Source organism: Oxyura jamaicensis, chromosome 14, assembly GCF_011077185.1.
Source record: "Oxyura jamaicensis isolate SHBP4307 breed ruddy duck chromosome 14, BPBGC_Ojam_1.0, whole genome shotgun sequence".
Taxonomy (NCBI): Eukaryota; Metazoa; Chordata; class Aves; order Anseriformes; family Anatidae; genus Oxyura; species Oxyura jamaicensis.
The window spans coordinates 7091871-7104055 of NC_048906.1; the positions used below are offsets into that span (position 1 = coordinate 7091871).

At 34.4% G+C, this 12185-nt stretch overlaps 1 protein-coding gene across 4 annotated transcripts in view; it reads right to left on the bottom strand.

Annotated features, from left to right (window-relative positions):
• TRRAP (transformation/transcription domain associated protein) overlaps positions 1–12185 on the bottom strand; it is a 90039-nt gene that overhangs the window by 64573 nt on the left and 13281 nt on the right. For 2 of the 4 annotated variants that reach the window (XM_035339926.1, XM_035339928.1), the window contains exons 16-27: positions 10962–11289; positions 10746–10843; positions 9899–10093; positions 9163–9354; positions 7275–7440; positions 5705–5961; positions 4604–4804; positions 3850–4001; positions 2528–2727; positions 1582–1799; positions 1243–1440; positions 452–712 (exon numbers count right to left, since the gene is read on the bottom strand). In XM_035339926.1, coding sequence (XP_035195817.1) covers positions 452–712; positions 1243–1440; positions 1582–1799; positions 2528–2727; positions 3850–4001; positions 4604–4804; positions 5705–5961; positions 7275–7440; positions 9163–9354; positions 9899–10093; positions 10746–10843; positions 10962–11289 — 2466 coding nt within the window. Of the gene's footprint in view, positions 1–451; positions 713–1242; positions 1441–1581; positions 1800–2527; positions 2728–3822; positions 4002–4603; positions 4805–5704; positions 5962–7274; positions 7441–9162; positions 9355–9898; positions 10094–10745; positions 10844–10961; positions 11290–12185 lie in introns of all 4 variants that reach the window. The other 2 variants (XM_035339927.1, XM_035339925.1) reach the window with 1 other exon arrangement.

Sequence of the window (12185 nt, forward strand, 5' to 3'; positions counted from 1 at the left end):
CTATAATTTTATATGCCGTGGTGGCCTTCAGGGCTTATGTATGTTTATACTAGCTTTTCAAGAGAACAAATGCTATCAGCTAGCCAAAAGCAATTTCAACCAGCTTTGATCTGCGTAGTCTTTCTGGATATGCCTCGTATTTAGATATAAAACAGAAAACACAGGTTCAAAATAAAGTATCTATCTGGCCTGCCATCTGAATGGTAGTAGGATGCACAGTCCATAATTTCAGGAAGTAAATCACTATCAATGCTGGCTAAGTAATGATGCAGTACTCCAGCCACAGAGTATTTTAAACAATGAAACACAGCAAATTACAAACATATGCTATCAAGCCACGAAGAACTTAATTCGCTAATGTGAGAAAATGCACTCAGAAACACATTTTGCAAAGTCAAACTGGTAAACAATTTTAGACTTGCTTGGATTTCCAATAATTATTTCTGCTTACCTCTTTGTGTGGCTCCATAATCACAGTGACGCTTTTTCCAGTGACCTGTGCAAGTACTTGCAACGAATGCATTGCCTGTTTTCTCACAGTAGAGTTTGGAGAGGTTACTTCTCGAACAAGATCATGAGTCACATGATGGAAAGACTTTTCCTGTGCTGCTAGGATTTCTTCCGTTTTTTCTTCATCTTTTAAAGGAGTTGCACATCTAATCAAGAGCTGTTCTAGTGTGGTCTTTGCCATAGCAACCGCTCCATTGGAAACCTAAAGTATCATGGATTATTTTTATTTTTTTATATTTTTTAAAGTATGGAACAAAAATAACAAATCTACACACTACTCAAGAACAAACTTTGCACTTGTCTGTGATGAACCCTCTGGAAATGGCACATGTTCAACTAATGTTCCCACCAATCTTTCCAAAGCTGTGAGTTGCAATGAGTGAAATCTAAGAGCTGGAACACCTTAGCAGTGGTGTCACCATATGATTCACAACTGAGAAAAGATCGAGCAGCCAATTCTCTAGGCATCTGTAACTACATACAGCTTTTTAATAAGATGGACACCTTCAAACTAAATGCAGCCCAAGTTACAGTGCATCTAGAGATCTTTCACTGATCTAAATGAGACTCATACATTTCTACTCTGAAATGAGCAAATGCAATTATTACAGAAATTATTTTACTTAACTTCAAAATATATTAAGATCAGAAAAAGCTCAATTTGTGTGAATTAAGAAAAAAAAAAAAGTTAGTTTCCCCCACAGTACTTGATATAATACATTCATTCTTTACCTCTCCAGTTAGATCCATCATAACAAAGAGAAGTGCCTTCAGGAAAGTCTGCTGGTTCTGGAGGACCCAAATCAGTGGAAGCCGTTCCATAAGAAATTTAATCGACACAACGCCTCCTAGTTTAGCATACCAAGCTTGTTCATAACAGCAAGCACACAAACGTTCCACAATGTAGGAAAACAAGGGAAGCTGACAAGCCTGGAAACAAATAATTCTATCAGTTTGTTTTTTCAGCTCAATGGTATCCTCTGAAATTTTAGAAACAAAATTCAGCTGCCTGAAACTAAATCATTTAATTATATATTTTTTTCTAAATAAGAAAATAATGCATAATATTACCCTTTCCTTTGACCCCAAGATGATGCTTGCAACATCAAATATCACTGCTAGAGCCACCTCTCCTATTTTGCAGAGCTCTTTCTCCTCATAAGCCATGCAGATTGCTATGGCATCAATAAGCACCAAGGGATCCATGCCTTTCGACCCATTTTCTTCACTGTGAAACATGGCTGTGCTAGGCTGGCTTCCAACCTGATAGCACTGCAGCAGAAAAGGACCTGTAATTTGTATAGGGAGAGGAGGAAGAAAAAGATAAAACAATGGATATTGAAATATGAATAGTCTTTCAATTAAATTTTACTACTTTTCTGACTAGAGGATTGCAAAACCAGTAAGCAATGTGTCAATTTGCATATAAATGGATTGTAAGGCGTTCTTCACTCTTAGAAGAAAAAAAGATTACATCTACTTCAATATTTTCTTCTATGCCCTACACTACACACTGCAGAGGCCTGCTAAGAAGATTAAATTAAAATGAAGAATCTTAAGAAATTCAGATTACATTAATACTTGTCATACAGTTCAACTCCAAACAAGAAGTTTACTTCATAGGTAAGAAGACGCTGCAGTGCTTTGCATTTACTAAGTTCTCTAATAGTCCCTCAAAACTGCAAGCAAAAACAACCCAATTAAAAACCACCTGCAAAAATAACTGCATCTATCAAGTTACCCAAATGCTCTGGAGATACACACTGTTCCAAACACTATTTATTTTATTTGTTTCAGCATTTTAAGAGTATTATTAGGTGATGTTTTTGAAAACTTGCTTAACAATTTTCACTGCTCAATTATTTATAGATAATTAAAAAATAATTCAGCCACGGAACAAAACCCAACACATCTACCAAGAATATCATGACATACTTGTTATAATAGTCAGTAGTGTTAAGTAAAAAACTTCTCCACCCCTCTCATGACCACAAGATCTTTAGGCCACTTCACTTACCACACTGCTGAGCTACTGCCACCATTGTATAATGGCGGATCAAGCTGGCTACAAAAGGCAGAGCACTCGGTCTCAGATCTTTGATGACTGCTGACATGAATGCCCCTGTCAAAGCCTGCTCAAACGTTTTACGAGCTGGAGTATCTTGAGCTTTGTACCGATGCGAAATAATTACACTGGGTATGGACTTCTCAGTAAAGCTGAAAGACAAAATTAAGTTCATTATAATCCTAAACTGCAGTATTGGCAGCTCAACCATGAACATCATCAAGTACTTGATTTACAGTTTGCTCTTGATAGCAAACTCCTTTTCCACCTCCCATTTTCTCCTCATTTTGATAGAGCAAGACCGGTTCACTCAGTTGGTATTAATTTTGTCAACCACTGGCCTCAAACATGATGGATAGCTCAATTTCATCATGAACATTTAAAGCCAGTGGTTCAGAAGAAGCCACATATATTCCAAATAATAGGTATACGGGCTTCACACTACAACTCAATTACAGAATGTCATTTTCAATATTTTGACATTTTCCCTTTTTTAAAATGACATTTGATTTTAATCTTTCAGGACTGAAACATTACTTATCAAATCACTGCCCCAACACAACCTATTCATTGCAAACCTATATTTATGTCAAGTTTAACAAGTCCCAATTATAATAGCAACTACGCTCTTTAGCAACACTTACTATACTGCAACTCTAAGTCAGCACACACTTGGTAGGTAAAAATGGGTCAGATGTCTAAAAGCAATGAACTTATTAAGTATCAAAGACTCAAATTTTAAAATATGTACAAAATAAAAAATCCTTAATTGCCCTGAGACAAACAAAGTCATATATCAAAACCAATCCATCTGTGAACATCAGCTGTGTGTATGTGACTATGCTACAGTTTGGTCACTAAATTGAAACTAAATTTTGTATCTCATTCACTTTGGTAACACACAAAACAACACAATCTTATCTTTGAAACACTATTAAGGATCAGAACACTCCAATTATTTAAATATATTAAACTACAATTAAATTTTTAAGAAGCTGTCTTGTCATATCTAAAAATTTTGCATTGGACTGGGAGTAGGGGAAGAAAATAAAAATTTGGAACATTTACAGATGTTGTTTGCATTAAATAACATGCAGACAAAACCAAGAGGAAGATTTGAAAAGTCCTGCATAAATTTAAATGGAAGCAGGATAAACCAAAAGGTAAAAACAACATGCAGAATATATTGTTTAGACTATCCATTCTCTCTAAGTTAAGTTACTCTAAAGACACTAAGTTTTACATACACATTTACGTTTAAAGAATTGTCATACTTGGGATGTGCCAGAAGTTGATATAATGCATGCTTATTATCATCCAAGCTCATCATAGCTACTAAGAAACACTTGATTACTTCCCAGGCTTGCCTCCGATAATACGGCTCTGTGTTAGCACTCTTCAAGCAGTCCAGAGCAGTTTCAATTGCCTACAGCCAAGAGAGAAATAAAAAAGATTGTAATAAACACTATTTCTTAATATTTATAATAAAGTGATTAATCAAGGGAACAGTATTTTTAATATATATTAAAAATCACTTAAAAAGCACATACAATTTGGACTGCCCAAATTAAGAAATACAAAGAATGCCTGACATCAGTGGAATGATGATTAGCAACTCCTGAAACAACTTTTCACTTTTTTACCTGCAGTCTGGCAACTCAAAAAACAGAACAAACAAAAAACCTAAACCAACAAACAAAAAAACAAACACACAGAAGTGGGTTTAGACTCTCTTTCTTCATTATGGAATAAATGAATTAGAAATCTCTTTGTCTAACTGGAGGGATATCAAAACATATACAGGTATGGGTGAGATCCTAAAGCCTACTTTTAAGCATGTAATTTCTATAGCATTGAATATTTATTAATTCATATCTGGAATTGATGGCAGACAGCACGCATTTCATCAAGTTTTGTTTTTTTTTCTTTACAAGCAAACAAACTTTCAAAAAGTCTGTAACAAAGGAAAACTGAACAAGGTAATTTCTTAGCACAGAAGATGTCCTTACTTCTCAAAAAAGTCCTTACCTTTTCCATAGGGAGCTGAATAGATGCTTTACAGTCTGAAAATTCTATTGTAATGCTGGGTCCTTGAATTTCTGTGACCACATACTGTAGTTTCTGTGATTCCTTTAACATTTTCCTGTTACTTCCACCAAATTTACCAAGCACACGATAAGCCACATGAGAAATGCTGTCTGCAGGATTGCGCAGTGTACGCCACAAAGCCTGCAAGTATTTTTAAATATGACAGGGTCAGAACAGCCTCACTTCACAATTTTTCAGCTTATAATGTATAAAAATAATAAATAAAAATGAAGCAAAACATTTATTCTTTTATCTAGGTATTGGATACTCCAAAACCTCCAGAGGAAAAACAAAACAAAACAAAACAAAAAAACACTTATCTAGATGGAATAAAAACAGTAGGTTCACAACAGTTAAACTGCAAACAGATTGTCCTAAGCACAGTTACAGCTCAGACTAATATAATCAGATACAAAATCTTTGCAACACTGAAATATAATTTTGTATTTATTGTTAATATCAGATGGACAACATTATGAATTTAATTAAAAACAGAAAACTAAAAAAACACCACCATCGGCCAATTTAAATAACCTCAAAAGAGCTAGTTTCAACATCTAAAAATAAAACAAGGCAATGCAGACTATATGCTAGCACTATCAGAGGAAATAGCCACATCTAAAAAATTGTTCCATATTTCAGCCATGCCATCTTCACTGGTTATGTAAGATTGTAGATAGTTGTCAATCATGATATGCTAAAAGCAATTCGTTTTGACTGTTCTGTTTTCAAGAAATTAGCAATTTTAAAACATTTTCTCTACTAATTCATCTTAAACACAGCAACACTCTTCCTACTGAGTCCTAATTCTTAATTTTAACCTCTTAACAGGGGATATAGAAGAAAAGATTAATTCGGTTTTAAATTTTTCAGAATCTTCAGGTTAGCAGCATAACACCAAATGGTGTTTTGCACACAAATCAGGCAGGCATGGTTCTCACAACAGTTTTTTCAAGTTTTTATAAACAAAGTTTCACATAAAATTCTAATTTTTAGTGAATCAACGACCTCTTGTGGTTTAACAGGAAACAACACATTTACCTGCATAAGCTCAGCTCGAACTGGTTGAATATGATCATACAGAAAGTCTGGCTGCAAATTATCCACGCACAATTCAAGAGTTCTTAAGCCCTGGCTAACCAGGGTCTGAGATCCATTGAGAGCCGACACCAATGGATCCATCAGCATTGGCAGATAAGGGAGCAATGAGCTCAGACGAACTGGCACTGTGAGGCAGAGCTCTACAAACAAGTCCTTCATGTGTTGTTTATGAAGACCACTTTGCAACATATTAAGTCCTGAAAATCATTGATAAATTACACATTCAAAAGAAAATGACAGTCCACAGTTCATTGTTCAAAAATTGCTATTTCCTATACTTAGAATAATCTGGCATTTAAAATTCTGTCAAGTTCATATCTCTAACGAATGTATTTATAAAATATATTCATAATTACAACTTCCACCTATGGATTTTATGCCTTGAATGTTTTTCTAGGTACATGCATATACTAAAAGAATATCTATGCATACACTGAAATTTAATATTAAATAAATGTTAAAATAAAGTAGCTTTTGAATACAGTATATGAAAATAAAAAATAATAATTAAAAAAAAAGATTGTTGACCCAAACCTTAATTTTGTATCAATTTAAAAAATCTACGTGGAGAAAATGGTTTAAAAAAACATCTGGACTCTTGAAAATGAACATGAAATGTGTATGGGTCATTCACCGTCCCATGCACACTAAACACATTCCCCAATCCACTACACGAACACAGCAGGAAGATTTCATATACTCCACAAAGGTAGCTAGCAGCTCTACACTGCCATGCATTTTACACAATGAGTTATACATAACATACATATTTGCTAACTACAATAAAAATCGCCCCTGCAAGTTTCTTAATTCTAAATCATGTACTTTTACATTTCAACAGTGCTTTGTGTTAACTTCAGAAGACAGGAGATAGACATATACAAAGTAAATGCAAGGATTTCACACTCCTGAAATTGCTCTGATTTAGGTTGCCCTTAGGTTTAAGTAGTTCTGCATGTTTCCTTGGTCATCTCTAACATCTCTGGACGATAGCCCTTGTAAGCATATATGCTAATTTAATCACTGATTCATATTTCCATTTCTTTTTGGAAACTGACACTACTCGCATTTATATTTATCATTCACTGGCAGGTGTGCACACATCCTCAACTCCAGGAGAGCCAGAGCTTCTCTGTAACATTCTTCCCTTAATATTGGTGATGGCTTGGCAACCTCGCTTCTGCTACTATCCTTACATCTCATTCTTCATGCTAACATAATTATCCATTGCAAAACATGAAATAAACAAACACCCAATAGTCCCAAAAGAGAAAGCAGAAAACAAGCAGCAGCAGTTGTGAAGCAGCCAGAACTATGGAGCCTGAAGCAGATGAGAGTAAATCCAAGATGTTTAATCAAGTGCTAAGCTCAAAGTCAGCAGCTACTTATGGGAGTTCGGGCTTTGTGTTTTTGATGTTTGTTTGCTTTTTAATTACATAATATAACTTTATTACTAGTATTCACATAAAAAGATCAGAAACTGGGCAGGGAAATAAAGGTATTGCTCTACCTTGCAGTAAGTTTGGTAACAGCGGCAAGAATTCTTGATATAACAGATCATGACTGCCTCCTCCAATAGATCTGAACAGTGCTCTGAGCAGCAGGAAATAGTTATAGGGCTCTTTGGCAGTCTGTGCAAGTTCCATAGAGCTGTTCACAATCTTGTGTAAATGTGGCTATAAAAAAAAAAATAAAGCTTTAAGATTAATAAATCATCAATTTTATCATCATGGCAGTGCAGGAGTTTAGCATGAGACAAGATTTTCAAGTCAAAAACCTTCAGTTATTCCAAGTAATGTGATACCACCCTAATTTTATAACCACTCGAGGAATTGTTAAAAAGTAAATCTGTTATTTGAGCAGCACCAAGAAACAATAGTATTCTTTAGTTAATTAAAAACATTAATTTAGTTAATGCTTTCACATTAGCCAATCAAGTCTGTTTGCTACTCTAAGCACTAATTGTATTAAAATAAAAAAAACTTCTACAAATCTGATGTAACAAAACAGATTTGCTCCAGAGAACCTAAAGATGGTAGCAGAATTGTCAGAATGACAACAGAAGACATTTCACAATATTAGTTTACTCCAGATCTAACTTCATCATTAATCCTTAAATCTGTGAATGTTAACAATTTCCTTTAAAAACTAACTTTTCAAGGAAAAAACAGTTACAGAACCAAAAAATTAAGACTCAGTGACCTTTTAGAGCAGTGGACATTAACAATTTGCAGCCAGTAATCATTAAAATTAGCTGCTAAACACAAGAATTCTCCCAGATTAGGTAGAAACAGTGACAAATCCAGTGACTGGATTTTATTGAGATCTAGAAGTATTCTACATTGCTATGCAGATGCTGCAAACAGCCTTCATCATCCAATTAAATTGTCTACCCAAGGCCCGTATCATCAATCCTGATGAAACAAAAACGTAACAAGCACGAAACTGTGAAGGTAGTAAATCACATTCTTTAAATTGGATCTCCAGCTTATAAAATCCAAATGACCTCAATTTTGATGACAGAAAAGAATTTAACCAAGCTTATATGAATATTGCATCATATTAGTTATGAATATCACTTCACATTACTTTAATCATTCAAATAAATAGGGAAAATAGTTATATCTACTCTGTTCTACACAGAAAACAACTACTGAACTAATCCTGCTACAGCAAATCATTAAGAACAGAAACCATTATTATGTAGTTATCTGTATCTGACATTGTGTTTATTTAAAGGTAGGGAGAAAAGAAATGGAGGGTTACATTGTGAGAAGGAGCAGTGTTCTACTACTACTGTGCAGTTTTTCTGTATATAAGCAGCTGTTACTTTTATGAACAAGCACTCTCTTGCTTCAAGCTCAGAACAGCGTTTCTAAGCTCAATGAAAGAGATGATCTCTTTCCAACATACAAAATAGATTTTTAGAATAAACAAACATGTTAATAGAAAAACAGAATTCCTCAATGCAAACTTTTCAACACCACAAAAAAATATTTTTAACTCAAGGTACGAGTCATCACTGAACATGACATAAATGAACACGATTCACCAACACACAAAAAAGAGATAGCAATTGAATCAAAAGCCTTAAGTTAATAGGATAGGTGTATATATTGTTGTTCATGTCTGTTGAGTTATGAAGACTTATGACCACAAGCATGTTTCAGTTCTTTAGACTCAGAATTAGCATATCGCTTTAGTTTCAAACGTTCACATAAACTCTTATAAGTAAGGCAATGGATTTTATTTGGTGTTTGAATAATGGTGCTAACAGTGGTTCAAACATGAAAAGACTATCACATGAAAGAGAGAACAAAACAAAGTGCCTTCAAACATCTGAAGAGTGCATTAAAGAGTCAATATATATATATTTTTTTACTCCAAATGACTTTTACCTTAAGCATTTGTTCATTTTCAGCTGCAAATAGTGAAACTGAGCCAAAGACTAACTTGAACAGCTTGAGATACAGATTGGAGAGTTCCACATTAGAGCCCATTTCTGGCAGTCGATCCAGAAGATACTCTACCAAAATTGTTGCAAAAAGTGCAGAGGTAGTAGGGTTTGCCAAGAAGGAATTGGCAACAATCTATAAAAAGGAACCACAAAAGAATTAATGTCGCTGTAATGAAAAGAACACAGGAAATTAAAACACTACCAATTTAAAACAAACAAAAAAGACCAACTTTTTCCCTTATCTTCACTGCTGTGCAAGCAAATCAGGTTATTCTCAATGGAAAATAACCGTGTATATAATTTAAATATCCAAGTTAAAGTTTATATTTTAGATGTATACAATTGGAAGTGTGCTCTGTAAAATAGCAGAACAGAACATGAACACAACAACCTTTCAAACAGAACTGGAATTTCAAAATGTTCAATACCTTTCATGAATAAGAGTCCACTTATATCTTCCCTGCTTATATGAAGTGCTCATATTTGTATTGCATCAGTTACTCCAGAAATTTTTGAAAATCCATCTTTACAAAGCATTTTTATACACTGTTTCAAATCAAATCCAGCATGCTAATTTCAGCATTAATAATTCATCTTCAGCCTTATGTACTTTAAGGAATGAGCTATTTTCTACAGGCTGGTTATTATCAATGGGTGGGAAAACAAAAACAAAATACCTGAAGAGCATAGTTTTTTGAGATTCTCTCCACCATATACGGAACAGTAGTTTGAAAGATTTCTTTAAAAGTTAAAGGGTTCATCATTGTGAAGACACCAGCAAAATGCTCCAGAACTTCCTTTTCCTCTTTCATTCTGACTGTCTGACAGTTGGCTACTCGAACATACGTCTGTCCATTTCCTGCTATTTGAACCTATGGCAATTTAGAAAATACATGTATTGGTTACAGAATTGGAGCAACTTTTTCCCCACCATTTTTAAAGTACCTTACAATTAAAACAGACATTATGCAACATTCACATGCATGCCTGATACAATTAAAAATCACAAAAGCCAGCATTGATAATAAGACCAGTAAAATGGAGTGTGTTCAGCACAGACTTTAAAATCATGGAGTCAGACGTGGAAAAAGACAACAGCAAGGGGTTATCAGTGTATTTGTAAAGTTACTAAATTCTAAATCATATACATTTACATTTCAGCAGTGCTTTGTATAATGTCAGAAGATGGACATATGCAAAGTGAATACTTCAACTGATAACTAAACTAAAAAAATTTATTTGAACACCAATAGATTTAATCCGCCACATAAAAGACAGATTTTTACAGACTAACCTGCCAGCATGAAGACAAACAATGATAACTACTAAAAAAATAATTTTCTTGCAAGTGATAAGTACTTTGAAATTCGTAAATTTGCCACTAAATGTAGTCCAGAAATTAAAGACTTCATGAAATATACTACACACAAAATTTGTATTTTACCTAACAAAGAAATCCCTGTTAAAAGATGTAACACAGAGAAATTGTATAAAATGAAAGTGCCACGTAATCAGGTTACATACCTGATAAATATCTAAAGCTTGCATTGCATATTTTACTAGCTTTATATAAATTTGAGTCTCCTTAGGTTGCAATTGCTTATTGGGAATGAATTGTGCTTCTGAAAGAAGACAAAATACAACAGTAGTTACTTATTAAAAATACAATGTGCTTTAATGCTAGACTTTTAATCATGGAATTACAAAAGATAAGTGTAATTAAATAGTATGAAGCTTTACCACCAGGAGCTTTGCATGATGTTATGCCCCACGTGATTGTCTTGACACCACAGACCAAGGTTTTTACTAAGCTCCGGCAGTCTGTGACCTGAAATGTCTGTTTGTCTTCTTTTTCTTTCTCCCCTTGTTTTTCAAACACAGGCACTGGTGCAGGGGCCACTGGAGTGGCCGGGGCAGGAGACGGAACAGGAACAGGTGCTGCGTTTGCTGCTGTTGGTACTCCAGGCAGTGCGGCTTCAGCAGCCCCCAGTTCAGACTGTGGCTTGCATTTTTTAAAAATTACAGAAAGCTGGTATCGTGCTATAGTGTGAAATTTCAGAACAAAAACCTAGGGGCACAAGGAGGAAAGGCCAATGGAAGAGCAGACAGGAGAGGGGGAAGAAAAAAAGAAGGTAAGTTTCTTCTTCACAGATTGTTCTAATGTAATAGTACTAGTACTTCATGTCAATATAAACCAGTAAAATTTATATTCAACATCAAAATTTATATCAAAAAAGAATGTTTTCTTTAAACAAGTTCAAATGATAAAAAATATTTGCTGAAAACTGATGATCTCTCTACAGTTATACTTAATTTAAAATGAAAAGCAACTTGAATTTGTTTTTAAAAGTAAGACTTACTATTTCAGTCTATTGACTACTAAGCATAAAAAGCTAGAATCTGTCAGTTAATAAGATGCCTAAAACTAAAATATAAACCGACAGTGCATGTAGCACGTCAGATTTAAAATGCAACCATCAATCCAGTAGAACAGTGGTCCCCAACATTTTTGCCTCTTGTCTGGTACTAAACAAGGCTCATGTTGCAAAGGTTTCAGTTTAAAGTTTTCTGTACCTTTTAAATAAAATAAATAAGCTGTGCTGGGGAAATGTTTAGTATTTCAAGGATAATATCAAATAATCTAGAGCTGACTAAAATGACCTCCTTAGTGCATTCAGAATGATGACAGTCTGTGACACAGATGTGTCAAAGATGGAGGGGACGCACTAAACCCAGAATGTCTAGATCTCCCTTTCCAAAAAAACAGCCATATGATTTGTCAGTCATCTTAAAATGTTAAGACCAATTTGATTTATATTTCAAAACATGCTCTCACATCCCAAAATAAGATTATTAAACAAGCATTTACACTAGAAGCATTTAACTTCACAACTGAGTGCAACTTTAGGTTGTGACAGGAGAAACACTAGGTAACATTTTTCAGTTAACAACTTGGCTACATCA